At 43.4% G+C, this 27,843-nt stretch overlaps 1 protein-coding gene across 1 annotated transcript in view; it reads right to left on the reverse strand.

Moving 5' to 3' along the window:
• Positions 1 to 513: 513 nt before the first annotated feature.
• Positions 514 to 27,843, reverse strand: part of WDR6 (WD repeat domain 6) — a 46,461-nt gene continuing 19,131 nt past the window's right edge. The window contains exons 3-7 of the mRNA XM_063426211.1: positions 24,458 to 26,918; positions 17,615 to 17,719; positions 17,061 to 17,177; positions 13,794 to 13,903; positions 514 to 2,178 (exon numbers count right to left, since the gene is read on the reverse strand). Coding sequence (XP_063282281.1) covers positions 1,733 to 2,178; positions 13,794 to 13,903; positions 17,061 to 17,177; positions 17,615 to 17,719; positions 24,458 to 26,918 — 3,239 coding nt within the window. The 3' untranslated portion in view covers positions 514 to 1,732. The remainder of the gene's footprint in view (positions 2,179 to 13,793; positions 13,904 to 17,060; positions 17,178 to 17,614; positions 17,720 to 24,457; positions 26,919 to 27,843) is intronic.

Genomic DNA, 27,843 nt, shown 5'->3' on the forward strand with positions numbered 1-27,843 from the left:
TCATAATATGATGCATTATCCCTTTTGTTGGTTATTATGCTTCTACTGCCATCCAGGTAGCAACCTACATGACATATCACATGCTAGCAATGACTTAAAGCACAACTGTCACTTCCCCGGTTATTTAATACCAGGTTTACTTATCGCTAGATTTAACAAAAACAAACCAAACCAAAAAAAACACATTTGTGAAGCGTGAAAAAATAAAATTGTAGAAATGCAAATCTCATTATCCTGCAACTGGGAGCCTCCATCTCGGCACCGTTTCAGTTATTATAAACTCTGTCCTTTGCACCTGACAGTCAGCATAGAGAAAGTACACAGAGACGTTTAGAAATGTAACTATGTTTCTTTCTCCTCTTCACTTGCAATGATTGCAATGTTATTAGCTAAATCATATTATTTTAAAAGAAAACACTATCTCATGAAAAACATTATCACAAGTTAAAGCTGTTTTCCTTCTATGTTTTATTAAACGGTATATATTCCTGAGGAGTGACAGAACCTCTTCATCAGCCATGGAATTCGTAATCTGTGTTGGACCACTGTCAGGCAAAGTAAACTAATGTTTAACAAACCAGCAACATAATCCGCAGAAAACCCAAATGTATGCCTAGATTCTCTGAGGGGCATTTCATACTTTGCAGTCATTCGTAATATTCATTATTAAACATCCTACCAATAAAGTAAATAAAAGTGAGGTTGCGGTTCTCCATCATTATTTAATGTGCTAGTTAAACAAATTGTCAGAGGTCATGGTAGATGAGTGGTTAAACAATATTTGCAGATGGAAAACCTCTATCTCTGGAAATCTCCAGAGCCCAGATTCAGATGAAGGCAGAATGTCCTATTTCTGTAGCTTCTCTGACTTACCTCCTTTGTACAGCTATTGTGCTGATGGCTTAGGTTGCATCCCCAGTTTGTCCAAGATGTTCCCATTCTCCCAGCTGTCTGTTGCCTTTTGTGTGCGTGCACCTGAGAGGTGGGTAATGCTTCTCTCGTACCATTTGCAAGACCTTTAGAAGCCAACAACCCAACCACCATATTACGTCCTTTTTCTGTGCTTCCCCTTTCATTCTTGGTGTTATTATTATGGTAGACATTAATTTTGTTAGAGATTCCCTGCATATTTTATGATACTCCCCGGGTCCATTTTAATAAATCACTTTCCCAAGAAAATGCATAATTTGGACAACTGCACACTTTTCCTCTACAGGAACAATCTTGATAAATGGAATATGAAGTTCACGGTCCCGGTTTAGCTTCAGTTGAGCTCAGTTAGGCCTCCTACTGAACAGTCGGAGGACACAGGAGAAAATTGGACTTTAATAATGAATGAAGTTCTTGCAAAGCCCAGGCATCAGCCTGTCAGCGGGGAAAAAAAATACTCAATTATTCAGGCAAGGCTTGTCATTCCACAATTGTATTCATTATAAAACCTATCAAGAGTACAACAGGTAGTGAATGGGTACTGGGATATACCCTTTCAGGTGACCGTACTAAAAGAGTGGTGGTGGAAAGGTCAGCATGGGTGGCTAAGCTAGGAGGGAATAATATATCTGTAGACTGATGGTTGTAAATTAAAGACACACCTTTCCCTTTTTGAACAATGATTAATTATTATTGACAAATATTAAAAACAAAAAAACCTGCATTTTAGATTCTGATAATCTTTTGACGTGAAAGTCCTCAGATCTGGTTAGAGAGAGAACACGCACCTAACATGGTTTTGTCATCTCATACATTTAACAATTTCCAGACCCTGGCCACAGAGAACGCATACGTATTCCTCTTTGTCTTTTAAAACCCAGCAGTCCAGTTCAGATACATCTGCCACATGGGAGAACCTGGTGCTTAGGTGCTGAAGGCCATTGCCATCAAGGCTCCATAGAGTCAGACGTTGGTCCACTGATACAGATGCCAACAGATCCTCTTGAAGTATCCTCAGCCCAGTAACATGTGCAGAATGAGCAGAAGAGACAGAGAACTCTTTTAAGAGTTGGATGCTCGTTCTTTGGTTGGGATCATTTACTTGATCTACAGTCAAAAGACAAACATGGAGAGAATTGTCATCTCCACCACTAGCCACCAAGTGATGTCCATGTTTAGTTTCTAGAATATGAAGGCTGTTGATCCCAGACTGGTGAGCAGAGACAGTAAAAGACAAAGGCTCCATTTCTGCAAAGATAAAATACAATTTAATTTTAAAGCTGTAGGGAGGACTCTGGTAGGAATTGTTAAACATGTCAGACAGCAATGCTTAAGAAGCCCTATAATGGCATTGATATGTTAAATCCATAGAATCACAGCAACAATTCAGTGGGAACACACAGGAGTGTCTTTCCTTACTATCCAACAGTGTCGCCATTTGCCACTATCAATGGACTGTTTGCCAAAAAGCCATTTGATGCAGACAACACGGCTGGGTTGTATTGTCTACAGGAATTTGTTTGAATTGTTCCATTCACCACTTGGGCTAGATAGATCATGCAGGAGTTTGAATGCTGGTTTCTGAGGCAATTTAGTATCTGATAAATGTTGGGGTTTAATCAGTGGTGTATTTTGGGTATGTGCTGCCCTAGGCATGACGAAACCCCACCCATCTAAATTTGCCCCGCCCCTACCTGTTTAAGATGAACATGCAGTTTGACTGAGACATACACTCTCATATACACATACAGTGACATACATTCACTGACTGACACATATTTGCAGACACACACAGACATACACATTCACTCACAGACACACAGTGACAGACATGCACACACAATCATTCACACACACACTGACAAACACACACATACAAAGTATATATATATATATATATATATATATATATATATATATTTTTTATTATTTTAATCCACCTAACCTCCCTACCTTAGGGAGAGCTGGAGTGGTTTCTTCCGTGTGGTCCAGTGGGGCTTGCCTGGCTGGGTGTTGCTGGGTTGGCAGGGCATGCAAGCGCACAGTTGTGGCAGTGAGGGAGCTGTCCTGATCCTCCCGTTCAGTGATGCTGGTAGCCGGAGTGATGTCATATCCCGGCTCCCAGCATCACTGCAGGGCGCGAGGGAGCTGAGCAAGAGGAGCTCAGAGAACAGTGCTCCCCCCCCCCCCCCCCCCAAAATGCCTTGTTAGCCTCATGGGAAATACACCACTGGGTTTAATGCATTAAATTAAATTTTAACATTTTTAGGGATTTTTTTTGTAGTTACAATTAACAGTAAATTTCTGATTTGCCAGGAATGTAATTTTTGGGACAACATTTTGGGATTTTCCTCAAAGTTTATAATTCAGAAGCACGTTTGGACCTTTGTGAAGAACCTCACGAGTAAGAAATAAATGGGTGTAGTAGACAAGAATATATAGACTGTCTCGTCACTGGAAGCGAGGTTTAGTGCACCCCAAAGTCACCATTGGTTCCTTCACTCACTCCACACGAAGAAGACTTCACCTTATCTTACCACTAGACTCCAAACCTTTTTAAACCTGGCTAGACTTTCTGCTATCTCTGGATGCTGTCCTTTAACCCCTTAAGGGCACATGACATGTGTGACATGTCATGATTCCCTTTTATTCCAGAAGTTTGGTCCTTAAGGGGTTAAGAAGATTACACATGGTCAGACAATCTATGTGCAGACACAGAATCAGTTATACTCTGACAGATTTAAACATACAGATACACGCACTCACAGAGACATGCATACACATTGTAACACACAGATACACGCACTCAGAGACATGCATACATACTGTAACACACAGATACACTCACTCACAGAGACATGCATACACACTGTAACAGATAAAAACACATAGCAATACTCAGACTTTCAAAGATACATTACTGCACAAGCACACATACAGACAGAAAGATCCATATGCACAAACAGCAGGATACATGTAGACAGACTCATGCAGAGATACACACAATGTACAGAGACATTGTGCATCTATATCTGTAGAGGAACTGCAGGCCTCGCTGTACAGGAAGGAGTTCACCTCTGCATTTAGGACCTTCCTTGAGGCCTCGTCACTCACAGCTACAATCTGTCTTGATGAATAATACAACACACTCACTTTCTCCCTCAGAACTATGAGCAGTTGTAGACTTACAGAGTTATTCACTAAAGTGAGAATTGAATGTGAATTTCAAATTTAAGGCTGTAGTAGCCGAATTAAAAAGATAGCCGACTTAAAAATTTTTTTCACTTCTACTATTTTGCTGTCTAATTTTAAATTCACTTTGCAATTCTCATTCAAATGAATAAGTGAACAACAAAAGGAAGAGACTAATATATATATATATATATAAAAAAACAAATGTACCTTGCACTCAGGCTTCAGTTATATGACTGGGTGAATCACCGAGGCTCCAGTATCCAAATAGTAGTAATAGTTGGCTGCACTCACGGATTCTTTAAAACGTAACTTTTATTTGTAATATTAAGAGCAGATCAACGTTTCAGTCCCTCTTGTGGACTTTCAGCATGATCCTGATGAAAGTCCACAAGAGGGACTGAAACGTTGATCTGCTCTTAATATTACAAATAAAAGTTACGTTTTAAAGAATCGGGTGAGTGCAGCCAACCATTACTACTATATATATAAAGATCTTTTTATATTTAATAATATATTAAATGTATATTTTAGAGATAAACTTTACAGCCCCTAAAGTACACCATACATAGGGGGCAAAAATACAATGAAAAAAAGAGTCGCGCAGGTAGATACTGTGATGTAGTACTGAGCTTTGGTGAACCATTCAAGAATCATTCCATTTTATTAATATAAGTGTTTTACAGGAAGCAGGCATCCTGCCATTTGTCTTATTACCTGAACATCCAGCTTTACAATCCACCATATGGCCAGTGATATCTGACAGATCATGTTCTACCAATTGATCTAGTACAGGGGGAAATCACTCAACTCTTAATAAATCTATAATGAGCGTGATGAATAGTGCATTATCCACTTAGCGAGCCTGGTTTTACCTTCTCGGTAACACACTGTGGCACCGACTTTTTAACACCTCGACGGCTGGCCTCATCAATGATACAGAGATAGGTCTAACCAGATAGGCTGGACAGACAAATCCAAAGACCGGTAGAAAGGATAGGTTTGATGAATAGATGCAGCAGAATCAATAAACATATAACTCTAAAGATACCATGTATGTGGATGCTTCATAAACTACCGTATTACAAAACAGATTTAGTGAAGAGGACTAATTGAAATCTGGTGTACAATTCTAACACCCTGTGCATTGAATCGACCTGTGCTATATTTAATGGAACTTGTGTATAATGTCTGTTTAATCCAAAACACAGAAATCAAAATTTGCATTGTAAGTAGGGTAACTACAATGGCCTAACTTCCTTCATTACTCAGCCAAGACATTGATTTATGAGATTCTATGACATAGGACCACTCTGGATAATTGGATTTTACAGTAACAAAGTAGTCTTACTTTTAACTTATTGAAGATTAGTTCTATACAGTATTGATTAACTGTGTACCATTTACTTTTCTAAGTATCCAATTCCCTCCCTCCCAATTTTCCACTACAAAGAGTATCCATGTCTCTGTATACAACTGACAACCAACTGATTAAACAGTTATGTGTCGTTATAACAGTCATCTGACTAACACAGTATGTCGAGTCAAACAGGGGGGATAAAGGTTGCGCAAAAAATTATAAAAACAGAGATGTGTTATAACACACACATTATATATATATAAAAAAGCCATATATATGTAGGAGGACAAACAAAAAGCAAAAGAAAGTTCAAATATAAATCCAAGTGTGAATCCAAATGGTAAAACTTGCTGGAAGATAAAACCTCAAAGAGTCAGGGTAGTTCCGTTGGAATGGGGTCAGATCAGAGTATTCTTGGCAGCCATATATGCAACAGAAAGAGAGAACTAATTGTGCAGAAAAGCCCAGAATAGCATAAAAGTAAATAAAACGTCTATGGTCCTAATTACAATTGATAGAGTTTAACCTAGCTCTAGTCTGAATGGAGTACAGTGGTACAATCCCCACTTATAGGATACGTAGGATGGTGTAGGTAGGTAGATGTATCATCGGTATGGAGATCATAAAAAATATAAGAGAGACAGCAATAGTGCTCACAGTATAAAAGGTACCAGTAGTATAGAATAATGAATAGGTACTCACATTTAATTGGGCAGACTAACTGCTCAATGTGTAGGCATAAGTGGTATAATCCCCACCGTGGATTCTTTTGGAGTAATCCTCACTGGAACTTAAAATCGGATGCCAGGTAGAAAATACTAAAAAGTAAAATGGCAAACTCACAATGGAAAGAGGCCAAAATACCTTTATTAAAATACAATGTAAAACAGTTCAAATATCCACAGCGCGTTTCACAAAAGTGGCTGTAGGAAAATGATACCTGGCAGGCATAGGTTTATATAGGGAGTGTGGGTGTGTTTTTTTTTTTTAATTTGATGTATAAATGACATCATAATTGATTTTATGACATTTAAAAAAAAAAGGTCTAGAATGATGGTAGATCATTGTAGGGATTAGTGTATAAAACTTGGAAGCAAAACTAAGCTTCTAAAGGGGAGAAAATTACAAAAATAACGGGTCATGTGACCGCGACCATTTTGGATAATTTCGGGCCAGGTCACGTGACAGCACGCAATCGGACAAAGGAAATGTAGTTTGGCCAGGGTCTGGTTGCATCCACAGACTACATGAAAGAGGGAAGGTCCTCCTAAAAGGGGCAGGGAGCTAGTAATGAATATACTCCGATGAGAAAATGGAGGATATGGAGCATTTAGACTCCACATGATGGCGGCCATGTTTTTGGAGTCTTCACTAAGGAAACCCTATGTAGGGAACTCGGTAATTAAAGGGGAAAGCATCATTTTAATAAAAAATATTTTAAAAAGGCAATATTGGCAAATAAATGGATGTGAATAATTAAAACAAAAGTATAAATCATAAAATGAGAGGGAAATATAGTATATAAACAGGTAATATATATAAATTAATATAAATAAATAATTAATAAAAACACTCACATAGAAAATTAACAGAGGTAGGTAAAACATATAATTGAAGTTGGGAGTGGATATACATACATGATAAAAAAAAAGGCCGTTATAAGAAATTAAAAAGATCAAAATCAACATTAAGACCATCTGGCATAAGAGTTTTTTTTTTTTTATTCTTTATTTTTGTTGTGCACAATAGTAACATATAGCTCTGGTGCGCCACAACACCGACATCAGGGTAAGTTTAGAAAGCATTTGCAATACAGGTCGTGACATATATTAGTCAGGCACATTTTTAAGTTATTAGGATTATTTCAACAGTGTAGATTCTCGCTTGTGTAATTATAAAACATCATTAAAACAATACTGAGGCATCGCTTGTATCAGTATAATAAATGTTGTACCAAAATGCTAATTCGTAGCTCAAGCAATTGTGATTAGACTATTTGGCTGCTGGGTATGTGGTAACACGCTAACCTGCTGCTCCTTAACTGCAATTGGACACAAAGCTGACTATGGGTAGCTGATGAGAGCCTAGACAATCTGGTTCCGAACTAGACAGAAGAAATAAAGTTAAAAATAACAAGAGGTAGTCTATGGTATACATTACGGCAGCTCTGTGTAGCTTAATTATAAGCGGTGTGATTGGAGCTGTTTGGATAGTCCAGGTAAACCTATTCAGCCGATGCCCGTGCGCGAGGCTGGTTCAGGCGGGTTCGTCTTGTGTTGTGGGCCTGCTCTGAGGGTGCCCTGAGGGGTGCGCCATCGCATGTTTGCCGGTTTTGCAGTGTGGGCTGCGGGCAGTTGCGTCGTTCTGTGCCGGCTGCTGAGGCTCTGGTACGATGGGATCCTGTTAGGTGTCGCTTGTATGGTGTCCTCGCTTTGGTACTGCTGCCAGTGGGAGCTCGCGCCCGTGAGACTTGGTACCCTTTTCCGCCTTGAGGACCGCTGGAACCTGTGCTGCCGGACTTCCGCCTTGGAGGCTCGTGGGGGGTGCCTGTATTGACTGCGTAGTGTCACTGGTCGGATCCAGGTCAGCTTGGCGGTAAGTTGCTCCTCGGCTGTGCAGGATGTCCCAGAAACTTTTGCAGATCCGATCGAACGTCCCCTGGGGCGGCGTGAAAAGCTTGCTGTGGGTGCTCTGTTCATGGGGTTTGTGCTGGGCAGCCATTTTTGTCTTGTTTTGGAGGCCCTTCGTTCCTGTGTGCCGTGTGGTAAGGGTGTCCACTCTCCTTTTCGGTCGGCTCGACGAGCGGGGACCGGGATATCCCCCACCGATCAGGGGGGAAGCGGGGGAGGTAGGCTGTAGGTAAATCGCTTGAGGGCTTTGGCGCCAAGGAGAGCTGCCGCCTCCCCCTAGCTCCAGTCCCAGTAGGCCGCATTTGAAGTTTTGCACTCCTGTCTCTGATGGGTCTCGGGGTGGTGTCATTCGATTCAGCGGGGCACCCCTGAAGTTGGTGGTGCACCCTGGAAGGTCTTTGGGCCATATAGCCCCCACTTTTGCCCCGTTTTTGGCCCGCCTGACAGGAGCTCATGCCAGATACGTCTGTTCGGCTTGGTGTCCAGGCTCCGCCCCCGGCATAAGAATTTTTAAAAGGAAAACCCAATACATCTATTTTTTGCCTAGAATTTTCTTAAAATCACCACCTCCAAGAAATTTTACATTTTTGTATACCTATACATTTTAAAAGTTTAGGGTTTTTATTATGTTGTAAAAAGTGTTTAGATACGGAATGGTTGGGATAACCCTTAGTAAAATTCCAGCAGTGGTCAGCCAATCTTGTTTTTAGGCACCTAGAGGTCATTTCTACTTCTTGGAGGCCGCATGGGCACTCCAATAGGTATATGAAATTTTTAGTGTTGCAGAATATAAGATCTTTGATAGGATAGGATTTCGGAGTGTTATTCGATGTCAAGTGAGTGGTTTTTGATCTTATGCTTGGATCTGTTGTTTTACATACAATACATTTATTACATTTTAAAAAAACCTTTTAAATTGGATAAAAATGATATGTTATTGTTGCCCTATTTTTTTTTTCTTCAATTCTTTATTTTTGAAAGTGCATTTTTTTTTTTCTTTATTTTTGTCGTGCAAATGAGATAACAGCACGCATGAGGTACCCCAAAGGCAATCCTCACGCTTTTTCTTAAACAGTAGAAAACAGAAATGGGGTATGTTAATACATGCACATTTTTATAATTAATATTTAGGTTAGTATGATTATTCAAGCTCTGGTATCTCCTTACTGGTAAGCTGTAGTATAACAGATGCAGCTCAGGTAAGGTAGGGAACGCTTGGACAGGGACCCTTGTGTCTAGATTGCTAGGTGTGACTAAGCTAGTTGCCCTTGCAATTATAAAGACATCATCTACTTGCACAATTTTAGTAAATTGGCGTTTCACAGTATTACCAACGAGTTTAACAGTATGGTATTTAAATTAGTTAGACAGACTTGTAATCTCGAGTAGGGTTTTAACTAGTGTGTGCCATGAGGAACAGTGCTCATGCTATACTAGTGTGGAGGAGCAGTAAGATATCGGTGCATGTTTGGTACTTAAGGACAAAGTTAGACTATGGTAGTGGCTTGGGTTATGCGTGAGTGTACGAGTAGAGCTTTAGAGTTAGCGCTTGATAAATCACGTTATGGTGAGGTAACCAGGTGGTAGACATGAGAACAACAAAATTATGACTTAACCTGGTAGCGTGAATGCAAATAATGCAAACAGGGCCTAACATGTAGTGCTAGGATAAGAGCAGTGTACTCTTATGGCTGGAGGGATACTGAGCATTGGAGTTAGTAAGGTACTGATGGGAGTCGCCAATAAGTAACATGGTGTCGCTAGGGTAGGCTGTGTTACCGGCAATTAAATGAATACGCACGACTAGGTAAAGGTGGAAAGCTTATGGTTAACCGAGCATAACTAAAAACAATAACATAACATAACAATCACTATGGCAGCTTTTAAACAGCATTGTTTCTCTTAGTACCAGTAGGCTGGGTTGTATCTGCAAGTCCTTGCTCGAGGGTATGTGGTACTGTCAACCAATACCTCGGCTTGGTAAGATCATATCTTCCCTTGGAGCTCTCGTGGGCGCCTGGGATGTCCTGCTTTTCGTCGTGGGTCGAGGTTGGTGTCCCCGTGAGGGTCTCCCCCCGGCGGGTCGTGGTAGAGCTCCCTGCCCGTTTTGCTCTCTGGTATCAGTCGATACTGCAGCGCGGTGGGCACTATTGCAGGCAGCGTGTGTCCATGTGCGTGGGGTAGTCGGCTGCTGGCCCCCAGGTTCTGGCGCCTCCGGGTGGCCTACAGGCTGTTTTTTTTTCCGGTTCTCGCCCTGGTGTAAGCGGGAGCGAGTGCCGGTGTCCGGGGGGTCTGGCGTCGATTCCCGCCTCATGAGGCCCCGACGTTGCCCTCCAGGTGCCCCTCTGGGGGCCTGAGGATGATTCCAGCTTATACGTCGCCTGGTTGTCGGGCGGATCCAAGCTGCTGCTTCTTTTCTCGCTCGTCTGAAGGCCTGTCCCTGGGTGTGTAGCTTTGAACCAAGGTGAACAAGGAGTCTGTTAAAGAACTCTGTTATATCCTTGGGGGGCTTGTTAAGTGTGCGCTTCTCCTCAGGTTGCTTTGTTGCCGCCATCTTGGTTGGACCTCGTTGGTCTCGTTTGATTGTAGTATGGTCTCGCTGTTTCACTGGGGTTGTTGTCCCCAGTGTGGACCGGGATAACCCCCGCCGGTCCGGAGGGGGGGGGGGGGTAGCAGGGCTTTGTGTTTCTCACGCTTGTGAGCGGGCTCCGTGCCGGGGGATCGGCCGCCTCCTCCATGCTCAAGACCCCGCTCAGGTGTAGGCCGCGTGGCCGGTTCGGGCATCCCCGTGGCGTATCGGTACGGGTTTGGTACCAGTCTGCTCCGCTTGGGGTCCCGGTTCGATATCCGAGTAGCCTGTGCCGAGGGTATCAGTAGATCAGGTAGATTGGGCGTTTGTGTGCCCTCTGGTGCAGGAGCCCTCAGTGGACACGTCCGGCCATCTTGGCTGTCAGGCCCCGCCCCCCGAAAGTGCATTTTTAATTACATATGTCAGTAATACCAAAGGTTATTACAGTAGAAGATTATTGGTGACATTTTGGTGAAAGATTCAAGATGCATTGCACTTTTTTTTTTGATTAGAAATTCAAGAGTTAACAGAGACAGGCGTAGTAAAATAAAAGAAAACAATAGGTTATACATGCTGCGTGGAACACTTTAGCTTGAGATAATATTACTAGGTTTGGTCATAAAATGCAAGTAAGTACCATTGTTACAGACAGGCTTGTTTTGCCCCAGAAGCAAGTAGAGCCTATAATGCATATAAACATGGCGAGGGCACTTGATGGTTTTGCATATTTTGTTTAAATGGTTAGTTACTCATGGGTTAATGTTTGCTGAAGCTGGCTATTTGCTTTTGCCATTGCTATTGCCAGGAGCTTAACAGGTTGGACTGTGCTATCACATGCTGCAGAAACTACAAGAAGGTTAGCTTAGGTTAAACTATGGGTTAAGTTAAGCTTAGTGCTTATGGTTAATAGGTTAACCCTTTCAGGGGACCTATGTTATGGCGTTGGATTGGATATCTTAGGGACCGTGTCTACATTTTAAACTTAACTTTGCAGTCCAGTATTGAAGAGCTATCATATACTTAGAGTCCTGAGAGCACTTGCTTATGATGTAGGAACACCCCAGCAGTAGGCAGTTGAATACCCAGACTCCATGGAAGGATGTTAGGCAGGCTCTGCACCCTCAGTGAGGGCAGAGCCGTTTCCTCAAGTCCTCTCTGCCTGTGGTCTGTAGTGTGGATGTGTAAGGCTGGTATGTCCCCCTGTGATAAGGAGTTTGCCTTTGCCGCTATCCTCCAGCCGTTGGTGTCCTCCCCCTGCGGTCTGGCTGTGGAGGGTCGCTGTGCTGTTGTGGAGGCGTTGTGGGCCAGATCCGTGGGACGGAGCGATGAAGTGCACTCTGTGTAAGTCTTCTGGAGGGGTTGTCTGATGGGTCTGGGTAGCTGGGTCTGTGCTTTGTGTGCTTTGTGTGTCAGCTTGTAGCCGCTCCCGCCTTTTCACCGTGTGTGGACTCAGGGCCTTGATAGCTGTTTAGCCAGGCGGAGACTGAGGCTGTGTGTCAATGTGTATTGGGCTGCTCCATGCAGGTATGCAGGGCCTGCGTGGATTTCGAGGGGATTACATCCTCTTGGGAGCCAGAGGTGACAGTGTGGGTCAGCAGGGTCACTGTGCCGCCATTTTAGATGTGGCTCCCGGTCTGGTCTTCGTTTTGGTGGCCGGTTGGGGCCCCAAGGGCTGCAGGGCGTACAGGGTGTGGGCCGGGATCACCCCCACCGGCCCAGGGGGGGAGGGCAGGGCCCGGTCCTCCCAGCTGAGGGAGTCTGGCTGGATATCATCGGGCAGGATAGCGGGCAGCGGCAGTCCGCCTCACTCACCGCCTGAGTAGGCCTCATCCGAAAGGAACGATGCATATCTCTCCGAGGGACTAGAACATTAACTGCAAGCCTCTCCCCGGGTCCAGTGTCTCCTCATGTGCCGGCCCACCGCGGTAGGTCGTCAGGTAGGTCCAAAAGTGCCTTATTGTGGGCTAATAAGTCGAAAGTTGCTGGAGCTGTTGTGCCATGCGGCCGGACAGCATGGCGGTCAGGCCCCGCCCCCCTGTTGCCCTGTTTTTTCGTATAATTCTTAGTAAGGATCGTTCTAAAGTTTGGGGCACCTCTCATCAAAAAATTTCATAAAGTCAATTATGATGTAATTTAGGTGCCAAATTTAAAGAAACCGCACTCCCTATATAAACCTATGCCTGCCAGGTATGATTCTTCTACCTCCACTTGAAAAAGCCACTTTGGTGAAACGCATTGTGGATATGTTAACTGTTTGTTTTACATTGTATTTTAATAAAGGTATTTTGGCCTCTTTTCACGGTGAGTGTGCCATTTTACTTTTCCATTATTTTCTACCTGGCATCCGATTTTAAGTTCCAGAGAGGATTACTCCAAAAGAATCCACGGTGGGGATTACACCACTTACGCCTACACATTGAGCAGCATAAAAAACACACATTTCCCAAACACCCCAAAAGCACCTTAAAAATACATAAAACCCTCCTGATCTGGTTGACAAACATATCCAAAAATCACCCAGATCAGTTCAGGAATATGACACATCTCTGTTTTTAATAATTTCTTGCGCAACCTTTATCCCCCCTGTTTGACTCATCTCTGTTGTTTATAAGGCTTAGAGGGAGCCTTATGTTTTAAGGTGTGTCGCCTAGTGTCATTTTTGTATTTTTTTTTTATATATATATCTTTTAGTTAGGTATATTAGCGCTGATCCTTTTGCCTATCACAGTATGTGGAGTATCTGTAGGAAGGAATATGCTTTATCTAACCTAACTTACAGCCCTTTTTGTAAAGGACTCTTCTAACACCTAAAGTATAAGGTGTGTGAACGCTTACAGGTTTTTATATGATTGAACAAATTTGTGACAACTTATTCAGTCTAAATGTTTTCTCGATAAATGCTTTTCTCAATAAACGCTAACATGTACTCTTGTTTTTTCCAATCGTATGGTTTTATTTGTATAATGTGATTATTTTATTTTTAGTAGCGAGGTTTTTATAAAAAAAAAAAAAAAGTCAATAAATATTCCTACTCCGGACACATTAGGTATTTGCTAAGTTAACATATGTTCCCCACTAAAAGAATCTTATTTAAATGGAGATGCAGTCTTACCCAGAGGCGGACAATCCGTGTCTTCAAGCACTGTGTGAGCTTGCTCCATTGTGTGATTGAGATCCCAGAAAGCAATTTGACCATCAGTAGCAGCACTGGAAAGCAAAATTCTAGACAAAAAAAAAAAAAAAAAGGATATTGTATTGATTTGAACAGGTTAGTAAAATTTGAAACATCACGTCTACAGACATGCAAAGCTCAATGGCAAAAAGCCAACAAAATGTTAAAGAATTACTTTATAAATAAAAAACACGTTTGTAAAAGTTTACATACAGAAAGAGAATTAAGTTGAAATATCACTACCTATACTCAGAAGCAAGGGGGAAGAACTCTCTTGGCATTTACTTCCCCTGCAGACTGGTCACATTTACATTAATCCACAGAAACGTAATGTACTTTGTGTTTTTACATTTTCCAGCAGCTTAAAGGAACTCTCTGGTAACCAGAAGCATTACAGCTTGGACTCAATGCATCTCTACAAGTAGATTCGCCCAATGTGAAGTTTTTCCATGAATGCGAAAAAGGATCCCATCAAAACTTATGATCTCTGCCACGGAGGTGGAGCCAGGCATGGGGAAACAGGAGTGGCAGAAAAGGGAAGTAAAAACACCGTAATCATTATAATTAAGATATGTGTAATTAGGAACTATTTTACTTCTGCAAAATGTTGTCCCAAATTACAAATGATGAAGGTAACCCTGAGTTAGGAAGGATCGTAGAAAAACAGAAGATTCATTTTACAACACCCAATTCTTTTTTTCTTTATTTTTAATCTCAGTTGTAAAAGTGCACCCAAATAACATAGCTATTATGACAGGGCTGGCCTTAGAGAGAGGGCGCCACCACACTTCCAGCAATAGCTGTGAAGTTCAGAGAACTCTCAAACCAACTGACAAGCAGGAAACAACGAACGGCACATGCAAGGATTATATACTTTGAAATAATATACTATACTTATAAATAAGTCTTATTGGGCTTCATGCCAAATGCACTTTACAAACATCTGGTGGGCCAGCCCTTTAAAGATGTTATGCACTATGGGACACCAACATACACGCATACATGACAATGCACAGGCACACAAGAACAACAACGAACACACAAACAGACATTGTATACACAGAAACACATACAATTCCACTGACAGTGCACACACAGAAGCTCAGATATACATTGACACAGTTCACACAAACAATGACAGACAATCACAATTGTGGAACACAGAGAAATCCTCACATGCCTTCATACCGCACAAGTCACGTTATTTTTTTCATTTATTTAAAAAGCCAATTAAGAAAATATTTGATGAAAGTATTCCTTTAAGGTTTTCCTTTATTTATTTTTTTTAAAAAAATATATGAAAACGGGGGGCGGAGCCAGCGCCCAAACGAGCCGGACGTGTTTCAGAGCAGCTCCGCAAACGGGCCCGAGAACGGAGGCATACAAGCCGACACTGCCCTCAGAAAACGCCCAAGCAAGCTCCTGCCCAATCCCCAAAGACATGGGGAAGAAAAATAAGAAGCTGCGACCGGACCCGGGCTCGGGTTCCCAGGATATCGGCGCCTATATGCGCGCAGCCACACGACCTGCACCAGCCAAGATGGCGCCCGCAGCAGCATACGGAACACTGTCCTCGGAGGAAGACAGCAGCTCAGCCGATATTTCACCTCAACCGAGGCAGAGATCGGGACCACCAACGACCACAGCACAGGGGGACTCAGCACCAGCAACAAGGGCAGATATTAAAGCCCTAGTGACAGAGATCCAGGCCATGTTTACAGCAGACCTAGCCCCAATACGGGACGCAGTGTCCTCTCTCACTACACGCGTACACAAAATGGAAGACGGCATGGCAGGATATGAACTGGCACAGTCGGCCACAGAAGCAGCCATGGGAGCGCTGCAGAAACAGTGTGCTGAACAGCAAGCTCAATTAGCCAACCTGGAAGATAAAGCCAGGGCACGCAGCCTGAGGATCAGGGGAGTGCCAGAAACAGTCTTGGGAGCAGAACTCCCTCATTACTGCAGGAGGCTCTTTGCCACTCTCCTCGTGCCCAAGCAGGCCAAACAGATGGCAGTGGATACCTGCTTCAGAATCAACAAGGCGACCAATGCAGCCCAAGAGGTACCCAGGGATGTCCTACTAAAACTAGTGCAGGACTCTGACCGTGGAATTATAATGGGGGCGGTCAGAGACACCCCGCTGGTGTCCTTTGAAGGAGCACAACTAGCATTTTTTCGGGACTTCTCCAGACATACCTTATCCTGGCGGAAATCCCTCAAGCCTATAACCCAGCTTCTCCAAGACAACTCCATTGTATACAAGTGGGGCCCCCGCCGTCTGCTTGCCGAAAATGCGGGGAAGACACACACCATATCACACCCTGGTGAAGCGCCATCTTTCCTAAAAGCTTTAGGCCTGCCAGTGGCACAGACAAGGGCAGCGGAACACCCAACCTGGAACGTAGCAAACGTTACCCCATTTGTACCCAGAGAGGGAGCACCTGCGGCGGCAGAACCACCACCCTGAACTTTGGGACTATACTCACATGTCTGCCACCAAAACCGTTAATTGTTACCTTTCTTCACTGTTTGTTATATACCATACCTCTGTAGTAATACTGCTGGCTCCGTAAGCTTAAGACACAGCGCTAATGTAGAGTAACCATGTTTCCCCCCCCCCCCGCAACAGGGTCCACAAGCGACACCAACGCACAACACTGCAGACCTCTGAATACACTGCACACGACTCCAGCCACCTATACCAGCACCAACATTCAAACATATAGTACAGCCGTGGGAAGCTACAGGCCTTTCTAAACCTTAAAATAAACGCCTTATTAAAGATTACATACCAGGGCACACCGCGACATAGCCACAGGGCGCAAAAAGCCTTTTACCAGCACCCCCCCACACTACAAGCTGTAGGTCCACTTACCGATGAGCCTGGGTGCACTAGTATCCAACTAATAAAAAATTGAGTAGGTCCGGCTATGTGATGTATATATAACCGCAATGTCTAAATCTTTTACCTGCTACTTACAAAATATGTTGTATTACATGCCGTTACTCGCAAAAATAAAGAATTAAAAAAAAAAAAATATATATATGAAAACAAACCAAAACATACAAAAGTTTAATTCAACAAATAGATATATTACATATGTATAATAATATAGAATCCTACAATCATATAGGTATGCATTATTCTATTTATTTACACTTATTTAAACTACTGCATGATGAATGCATAGTACAGAATCTCACCTCTGCTTGTCGTTTGATTGGTAGATTAAAGTGTCGACTTTCAACACGCAGCGCTGGTGATAAAAAGATTGTGCAGCTAGGACGAGGCGCTGGGAACCTTCACACATCAGGAAAAACCTAAATGAGGTTGTTAGGAGAAAAAATGCTAACTAATTAGGAAATTCTTCCGTCAGTGATGTTTTAATGCAACAAACGCATGTTTGTCAACAGGCTAAAGAAAAGAAGATGGAAGAAGAGAGAGTACATCTAATGGTACATATATTTATCATGTCATGATTACTAAGGTGAAGTGGGGTGGTAGGGCTTTTTTATGGGGTTTGACAGGAGCTTGGGGACTCCTAGTCAAAGGAGAATAAAGTTATAAAGAAAAAAATAGGTACACACCCTTATTTTTTAGGGCCACCACTCAAGGCCAATGGGTGGGGGCTTGAAGGGGATAATATGTCCACCCCACACTTTATTATTAATTGCCACCAAATTGATGGGGGCAAGGGACAATACGTCCAGCCCCTTGTTATTTAGGGCCCCGTACAGCCTTTGACCTATGTACACACCTGACTGATCCATCACTGCAAGCCGCCGCCAGAAACACATACGGATTGCCCGACCTCGGCCTCTGCTTGTCTTGACTTTCTGTAACCGGAACAATCGACATGTACCTGAAAAGAAAAAGTGAAAAACCATAGGCGTAAAAAGTGAGGGTGTACAAAATACATCACTGATGGAATAGATTCTTCTAAACATGAAAAACAGTCAGTTATACTGGATTTTATTCCATTAATGTCCAATTAATAATGTTTGCCTTTTTGCTCCAAAATTATGGTTGTACTACCGGGTGCCTATTGCCCTTGTTTGATCTGTAATCATTGAAAAACCTACAACAGGACTCTCACAAACACCGCAAGTGTTTTATCTCGGATGCTTTCTGTACATAATGTATTGTATGCATTGTAATCAATGTGTGCACAGTGTTGGCTAAATAAAGAATTAAATTCTTAAGTCACCCAGCCCACGCCATCTCAATGAAATAAAGTGCCCCTATTATTTTAGCCCTGGAATGTAAAACAATGCAGTTTCTGTCATACTTAAGCCACTAGAGGCACTTCCGTGAGTAAAACCTGTTCCATGTGATGCAGTAGCCCCCATAGTAAAGCATTGATTAAAGTTATCCTATAGTGCCAGGAAAACAAACCAGTTTTCCTGTCACTATAGGTTTAATAGGTCCCTCGCCCCCCTCCCTTTTGGCCCCCATCCCATGTCGCTGAAGGGATTAAAACCCCTTCAGTCACTTACCTGAATCCAGCGCCGAGGTCAGGCTCCGCCCACACTCCTCCCCTGCCGACGGGGGAGACCTAATGCACATACGCGGCAATGGCCGCGCACATTAGACCTTCCCATAGGAAAGCAATGTTCAATGCTTTCCAGTGGGGAAAATCTGACACTGGAGGTCCGTGAGGAGATAACTGACCAAAGGTCGGTTTGTATTCCGGAAGCCCTCTAGTGGCTGTTTGTTAGACAGTCAAAGAGGGCAGACTTACAGCTGCAATGTAAACATTGCAGTTCTCTGGAACTAAGTGCAAAAGGGACACAGCACCCAGACCACTTCAATTAGCTGAAGTGCTATGTGTGCCTACAGTGTCCCTTTAACTGTAAATGTATTCCTATGGGCAAGCTTGGATGCATGCATGGCATTAATCGCACATTTGCATTTGGTCCCCAATGTACCTCTATGATATTGTGTGAGGCAGAGAGGTAAGTTGCACTAAGGAGACATCAGCACTTGAAAAAGGCAAGTAAAACTTAAATTTTCTTCATTTTTATTGCAAACGGCTGGGTGATCTGAATATATCTAGTCTGTAGACAGGGACACTAGAGCATTATGAATTGTATTCCTAACACTTAAAGGGACTCTCCAGGCAGCCGAATTTACTCACCTGGTTCCAGCGCCGGGAGCCTCGTGAAGCCGCGTCACCTATTTCGTCAAAATGCCGAAATAGGCGTACGCGAGCAGGGAGCAATCAGACGCTTCCATTTTGAAGCGTCATTGCTCCCTTGTGCGCATGCGCGGCTTCACCACACATGCGCACATACTTCAGAGGGCGGCATTCATGCTGCCCTCTGAAGTCCTGAGCGCACTACCGCGCGGTGTACGCGGCTGCGTGCTGAGCTGACTGACAGCTCAGCTCACGATCTTTGCCCGCCCCCCTCCTCTGCTGACAGGCTGGAGAGAGAAGGCGCGCACACAGTGCCTTCTCTCTCCTGCACACGTCAGACGTATTTTAATACGTCTGACGTGTACAGGGCCTTTTTAGGGCCCTGCATGATAGGAAGTCCCTCTGGTGGCCGTCTGAGTGACGGCCACTGGAGGTATTCCTATCAATCAATGTAAACACTGTATTTTCTCTGAAAATACAGTGTTTACATTAGATTGCCTGCAGGGAGCTATAGATCATACCTGAACAACTACATTGAGCTGTAGTTGTTCAGGTGACTATAGTGTCCCTTTAACTGTCCTTTAAAAAAAAAAAAAAAAAAAAAGTAAAAATAGATGATATCTTTTAGGTGTTTGGAAGTTGTAATTAGACTTTTTACTTTCTTTTTTAAAAGTCAATTGTACCACAACTCCCAGAAAGCATTGTTGTTCCTACGAAGCACTGCTTATGGTATATGCTCCAGCATTAAATATAAAAAAAAAAGACCCCTTAACTTTTTCTTTTTTATATTGCAGCCTTATATTTATTCACATTAATAAATGTTCAATACCCTATACTAACTAAGCAAATAAAATTGGATTTTTATTGCATAGAAAAACCTGAAAACTCACATTGACATAAGCATCTAGACCCTTTGCTATTACACTTGCTCAGATACATCCCATTTCTCTGTATCATCGTTGAGATGTTTCTACGTTTTGAATGGAGAACATGGAGAACACATGTGGCAATTTCAATTGATTGGACATGATTTGGAAAGGTGCACACCTGTCCATATAAGGTTTCACAGCTGTAAATGCATATCAGGACAAAAGACATGCAATGACGTTAAAGAAACTTCCCACAGAGCTCAGAGACTGATTAGGTGGAGGGACAGATTTGGGGAAGATTACAAAACTATTTTGGCTGCATTGAAGGTTCCCAAGAGCACAGTGGTCTTCATAATTCTTAAATGGAAGACATTTGGAACAACCAAGACCCTTCCTAGATCTGACTGCCAAGCTAAACTGAGTAATCAGGGAGAAGGCTTTGGTATCTTCCAACAAGGACACCTTAAGCACACAGCTAAGACAACACAAGAGGGGCTTAGGGACAATTCCGTGAATGTCCTTCAGTGGCGCAGCTAGAGTTTGGTCTTGTCCAGACATGACAAGACTTGAAAATGGCTGTCCACTTATGGTCCCATCCAACCCGAGCAGGGCCGGACTGGCCCACCGGGATACCGGGAAATTTCCCGGTGGGCCGTCGGCACCTGGGGCCGGGCAGACAGCTGGGTCTGCTGCCCGCTGGCTGAGGGAGGTCTGCTGGCGGCCGCAGGGGGAGCAGGCTCTTCTGTCTCTGCTCCCCCGCCCTCGCGCGCAGCTTAATGAGACCGGGGCCGGAATATGACGTCATATTCTGGCGCCGGTCTCTTTCTAGCGCGCGAGGGCGGGGGAGCAGAGACAGAAGAGCCTGCTCCCCCTGCGGCCGCCAGCAGACCTCCGTCAGCCAGCGGGCAGCAGACCTCCCTCAGCCAGCGGCTGCAGAAGACCTCCCACTGTGGCCACTAGCCCACCCAGCCGGTCACCCACAGGTAAAATGTGTAATTCTGTCAGTGTCAGTGTGAGTGTGTGTGTGTCTGTGTCATGGTGTGTGTGTGTCTGTGTCATGGTGTGTGTGTGTCTGTGTCATGGTGTGTGTGTGTCTGTGTGTCTGTGTCATGGTGTGTGTCTGTGTCATGGTGGGTATGTGTGTGTGTGTGTGTGTGTGTGTGTCATGGTGGGTGTGTATGTGTGTGTGTGTGTGTCTGTGTCATGGTGTGTGTGTGTCTGTGTCATTGTGTGTGTGTCATGGTGTGTGTGTGTATGTGTGTCTGTGTCATGGTGTGTGTGTGTGTGTGTCTGTGTCATGGTGTGTGTGTGTCATGGTGTGTGTGTATGTGTGTTTGTGTCATGGGGTGTGTCTGTCATTGTGTGTGTCTGTGTCATGGTGTGTGTTTGTCTGTGTCATGGTGTGTGTTTGTCTGTGTCATGGTGTGTGTGTGTGCGTCATTGTGTGTGTGTCATGGTGTGTGTGTGTGTGTGTCATGGTGTGTGTGTGTGTGTCATTGTGTGTGTGTGTCATGGTGTGTGTGTGTGTGTGTCATGGTGTGTGTGTGTCATGGTGTGTGTGTGTGTGTGTCATGGTGTGTGTGTGTCATGGTGTGTGTGTGTGTGTGTGTTTGTGTCTGTGTCATGGTGTGTGTGTGTGTCTGTGTCATGGTGTGTGTGTGTGTGTGTGTGTGTCTGTGTCATGGTGTGTGTGTGTGTGTGTCTGTGTCATGGTGTGTGTGTGTATGTGTCATGGTGTGTGTGTGTGTGTGTGTCTGTGTCATTGTGTGTCTGTGTCATGGTGTGTGTATGTGTGTTTGTGTCATGGTGTGTGTTTGTGTCATGGTGTGTGTTTGTCATGGTGTGTTTGTCATGGTGTGTGTCTGTCTGTGTCATGGTGTGTGTGTGTGTCTGTGTCATGGTGTGTGTGTGTGTGTCTGTGTCATGGTGTGTGTGTGTGTGTCTATGCCATGGTGTGTGTGTGTCTGTGTCATGGTGTGTGTGTGTCTGTGTCATGGTGTGTGTGTCTGTGTCATGGTGTGTGTGTCTGTGTCATGATGTGTGTGTCTGTGTCATGGTGTGTGTGTCTGTGTCATGGTGTGTGTGTCTGTCATTGTGTGTGTGTCTGTCATTGTGTGTGTGTCTGTCATTGTGTGTCTGTGTCATTGTGTGTGTGTATGTGTGTCTGTGTCATGGTGTGTGTGTGTGTGTGTGTGTGTGTCATTGTGTGTCTGTGTCATGGTGTGTGTGTCTGTGTCATTGTGTGTCTGTGTCATGGTGTGTGTGTCTGTGTCATTGTGTGTCTGTGTCATGGTGTGTGTGTGTCATGGTGTGTGTGTGTCTGTCATTGTGTGTGTGTGTCTGTCATTGTGTGTGTGTGTGTCTGTGTCATTGTGTGTGTCTGTGTCATTGTGTGTGTGTGTGTGTGTCTGTGTCATGGTGTGTGTGTGTGTGTGTCATGGTGTGTGTGTGTCATGGTGTGTGTGTGTGTGTGTGTGTCTGTGTCATGGTGTGTGTGTCTGTGTCATGGTGTGTGTGTGTGTGTGTGTCTGTGTCATGGTGTGTGTGTGTCTGTGTCATTGTGTGTGTGTGTCTGTGTCATTGTGTGTCTGTGTCATGGTGTGTGTGTGTGTGTCATTGTGTGTCTGTGTCATGGTGTGTGTATGTGTGTATGTGTGTTTGTGTCATGGTGTGTTTGTCATGGTGTGTGTCATGGTGTGTTTGTCATGGTGTGTGTCATGGTGTGTGTGTCATGGTGTGTGTGTCTGTGTCATGGTGTGTGTGTGTCTGTGTCATGGTGTGTGTGTGTGTGTCATTGTGTGTCTGTGTCATGGTGTGTGTATGTGTGTATGTGTGTATGTGTGTTTGTAATGGTGTGTTTGTCATGGTGTGTTTGTCATGGTGTGTTTGTCATGGTGTGTGTCTGTCTGTGTCATGGTGTGTGTGTCATGGTGTGTGTGTCTGTGTCATGGTGTGTGTGTGTCTGTGTCATGGTGTGTGTGTGTGTCTGTGTCATGGTGTGTGTGTGTCTGTGTCATGGTGTGTGTGTGTCTGTGTCATGGTGTGTGTGTCTGTGTCATGGTGTGTGTGTCTGTGTCATGGTGTGTGTGTCTGTGTCATGGTGTGTGTGTCTGTGTCATGGTGTGTGTGTCTGTGTCATGGTGTGTGTGTCTGTGTCATGGTGTGTGTGTCTGTGTCATGGTGTGTGTGTCTGTGTCATGGTGTGTGTGTCTGTGTCATGGTGTGTGTGTGTCTGTCATTGTGTGTCTGTGTCATGGTGTGTGTGTATGTGTCATGGTGTGTGTGTGTGTGTCATTGTGTGTCTGTGTCATGGTGTGTGTGTGTTTGTGTCATGGTGTGTGTGTGTTTGTGTCATGGTGTGTGTCTGTCATTGTTTGTGTGTGTCTGTGCCATGGTGTGTGTGTGTCTGTGGCATGGTGTGTGTGTGTGTCATTGTGTGTGTGTGTGTGTGTGTGTGTGTCGTGTGTGTGTCTGCGTCATTGTGTGTCTGTGTCATGGTGTATCTGTGTCTGTGTGTTTTTACTCACCTTTTTTTTTCTCCCCACGCCGTGCTGGTCTCTCTCCCCTCGACTGGCCCTGCCTCTATGGCTGAGATCATCAAGCATGATGATCTGAGCCAATCCAATGCTATGCCATAGGATTGGCTGCAAAGGCCCTGATAGTAGGTGCTGCACACTGTGCAATCACACTGTGCAGCACTGACACAGGAAGCACCTCTAGTGACTGTCTGAGTGACTGTCACTAGGAAGCAATGTAAACACTGCATGTGAGTATGCTTAATGTATAATTAAATTAAAAGGACCAATATTATATATTAGAAAAAGCAATATATATATATATATATATATATATATATATATATATATAAATATATATATTACTCAACCATCTGGGGTGGCAAGACATTGCCTTACATATTACATACGGCAATATATGGCGCAATGACTTATGGGGCTGGCATAGATTTTTTTTTTCCAGGGCTGCTTTGTATCCGCAGTCCGGCCCTGAACCCGAGCTTGAAAAGATCTACAGAGATGAATGGCAGGAATTACCCAAATACAGGTGTGCAATGCTTGTTGCATCATAACCATGAAGAGTTGAGGGTCAACCGCTGCTAAGGGTCCGTCTGAGTATTCATGTCCATATGATATTCCAGGTTTTTCTCTGCTTAATATATTTGCAAGGGTGCCAGAAACCTGTTTTTTGCTTTGTCAATATTGGGTATAATTCACGAAAACTATTTAGTCCAAGGCTGCAACAGTAAAAAAGTGAAAAATACTTCCTAAATTATTTTACACACACACACACACACACACACACACTTAAACAAAACAAAACAAAACTACTGCACTGAACGTAGACAGCTGTGGGCAGATAAAAGAATTGCACTACAGCTCCCACAATGCAGAAACAGTGTGATGGAAGTTGTAGTTCATCACTACTTGGAAGGCTGCACTTGGCCCTGTACTAATGAATCCTGTAAAGTTATTTTCAGCTTTTACAGGGCCAGTGACTGAATTTCCATAATCTACTGCTTTTCATTAAAAAGACCAGTGTGCTCTAAGCAACTCTGAATATGCAGATTCACATCTACCTTGTTTCAGGGTCCATCTTCACACTTTTGTGTTTGTTCTTCATTCTCTCCCAGGGTTTATCCAATCTGTGAGAAGCTAAGTGGAACACTTGACATGAAAGTCTTGTTTCATCTTTCTTCCACATCACCTGTACTTTATAGCACTCAATTTGTGCTCTCCCGCCTGCAGTAAAAAGTAGAGTGGAAAGGCAGCAGTCTCCACCCTGAATATGCTTGGTGTTTGCTAAAGCCATGGTCCGTACACTGGACAAGTGATCGTTGAGGGTGGCAAGTTGGTGTACCTCTTTTGTGACTTCGCTGAAGGAAAATATGTTAACAGTGGTGTCCTCACTACTCGTTATGAGAATATGAAGAGATTCATTGTGCAGAGCCATAATCGTTCCTACATAGCGGACACATGTGAGTTCTCTGCCATGCATAGGCTCCTTTATTACACTGTGTATTTTTTCTGTTTTTTTACTTTGGTAGACAAAGATGTCCCCAGACTTGATGTAAGCAAATACAGCTTGGTTTTCATCTTCCCTATAGCTCCACGATCGGTGTCCTCCGCCACAGGGAACGCAGTGAATCTTTTCATTGGTCCTCATACTCCAAACTACAAAGTCAGTAGATTGAAAGCCCAAAATGTACAAGTTACCCTCTGATGTAAAAGAAATGGACTCTATCCACTCCATCCCCTTACATGCCTTCAGCTTGCGTAACATGACTAGTTGTCCTTCTGTTACCATCAGCTGACGATAAAGTCCATCTCGTCCAGTAGTGTAAACAAACCCATCGTGGCACATGACAGATGTAACTCCTAACTTTCCATGAATGCCAAACAGAGTTGAAACTGGGCCACTTGTGTATTGTTTTACATTGCCCACAGATGCGGTGTGATTTTCTTCTGCGGTGACAGAATCAAAACTTGGATCATTTTGTGTTTTGCGCTCTGGGGCAGTGGACCTTCTGATTCCATTTTCATCATTTTGCACTGGGGGACAATTAATAGGAAAAAGCATCAGTGACCCTCTTCGATCTCCAACCACAATAAAGTCTTTTTGTGGCAAAAAAGCTATGCAAGTATGCCATCTCTGCTTGCAGGTGGGTAAAGCAAAAGAAAGTTTCTCTGTCACAGACAGAACATGCCCAGGTAGGCATATTACTTCAATCCAAACCATTACACCATTGGATCCAGATGAAAAAAGACTACATGTGTCTGAACTCTGACATGGAGATGAAGCCCAATTCAGGCTATGGACTTTACCCTGATGAAGCTTGAGGTCCTTGCCACTTAAAGCAGAAGAGATAGGGAAGATCTTAATATTACCTGTTATGTTACCAATAGCACACAGGACACAATTTTTTGACTTATAGATATCCAGGAGACTATAGGATGCATATGAGTTATCCTCTAAAATGAAGTTCCATTGTTTGGAGATATAATTGTAAGTATATATAGAACCCTGATCAGTCATTACAACTAGAAAATTTGTATCCAACATTTTTATTGCCTTTGGGGAACCATTACAAAAAGAGGAGCTAAACTCTAATGCTTGGAGACCATTTGGTAGAAAAGATTTCCCTCTGATTTGCCAGATTCTGATGGCAGCGTCAGCACCACCAGTAGCTATCCAGCCAGGTTCTTCTTTAACGGCAACAGCTCTGATACCTCGACCCTTATGGCCTTTAAAATTATGAATTAAACCTCCAGCATAGTCCCACACAATGCATGCAGAGTCTTCTCCGATGCTAATGATGTAATCAGAGAGTAGTCTGACTGACCAAACGCGGGCCTGATGACCATATAACACATGTAGACATTGGACATTAAAGGTGGAGGCTGAAAGGTCACCGACATCCCAAACCCGGAGGCTGCGGTCATCAGAAGCCGAAACCAAGATACCTCTTCCTTTGTTATAGAAAATGCTAAAAATTACACCATCATGACCGCTGATTCTCCTTCGGGGTTCTACTCTTCCATCTACGTTTGTTTGATCAGAAGGACACCAAACGACCAATTGGTTAAAAACAGTCCCTGACACCATAATAAGGTCCTCCCATTGGACACCACAAAAATGCGCAGAATATAGAATGCATTTTTCTGAGCAGTGGACTTCTTTCAGAATCTCCCCATTAAGATAATCGTAAAGAACCACAGAGTTGTGACCCATTGCGAGACCAAGGTAGCAGGTAGGTTGCAAATCATCACCAAGCCATTGAACGTCCCAAATCCAATCATTAAGTTCTCGGATATCACAGAGTTTCAACAAGTTCAAACCCTGATCCATAATGTTCAACTGTAAAACAATTAGCCCCTTGCTTCCAAACACACATAGCAGGACATTGTTGGCTTTTGAAAAAGCAGAGTCACGCAATTTAATTCCATGCACCGTATAGCTGTGGAGCACATTCTGACGAATCCTCTGTGAGTTGATATGTTTGTCCTTTACACTATACACAGTAAGATAAGGGCCTTCACCTGTAAGACAACAAAAAATGTTTAAAAATATGGAATTTAAATAAAAGTAAAAAAAATATTGCTGTATTGCATTTTTAAGCCCAACAGACACATGGGACATTTTGTATAACATAGTGGACATCACTCAATGATATACAATGATATTTAATGCATGGTAATTATAAGAATGCTAATTATAGGAGTATGAGAACTGAGAACCAAGTGAGAATTTGAAACTCCTTAGCTTTGAGGGATCAAATAGCAAAGATACAACAATACAGGGGCTTTAACTCAACAAAACACTACAGGAGTCTGATAAATATTGGAAAAATTTAAGAAACAAGCACTGAGTGCAAAACCGCCAGATGATATGAGGATGTCAGAAACCATAACAACCTGAAGTCACTGATCAATATAAGAATCACTTACAGGGTTGTTCGCTAGAAACATAGAATGTGACGGCAGATAAGCAGCTATTATTATTATTGTATTTTATTTCACCAAGTCCCTGAGGAAGTCCAATCTAAGGACGAAACGCGTAGGACGTTTTCATGGTGACATGCGGTTTGTTTTATACTTAAATCTATATATCCCAATTCGCTGATGGATATGTGAGGAGGGACAACACAGTGGATATTGAAGAAAAATATATAATTCAAGGCTGTTTTTACACCAAAAATTTGTGAGTGACCAATTGTGATTGCACACTATTATTAGTCCCCACACAGTTAAACGCTATGTTTTTTTATTTGATTTGCATTTAGCAGATTATCCCCTATTCTATTTGTATATAGTTCAGATAGTTCCCCTGCTGGCAGCTCCTAGACTAATATTGCGGTGATGTGGCCCTGGAAGGCTGGGGTGGCCAGAGCTGCTGCAAAGGGATTGCTAGGGTTTCCGGCAGTCCCCCCCCCCTCCAACCATGATCGCCACGGATTGCTGGTTC

The sequence above is a fragment of the Pelobates fuscus genome, chromosome 7 (genome assembly GCF_036172605.1).
Source record: "Pelobates fuscus isolate aPelFus1 chromosome 7, aPelFus1.pri, whole genome shotgun sequence".
Lineage (NCBI taxonomy): Eukaryota > Metazoa > Chordata > Amphibia > Anura > Pelobatidae > Pelobates > Pelobates fuscus.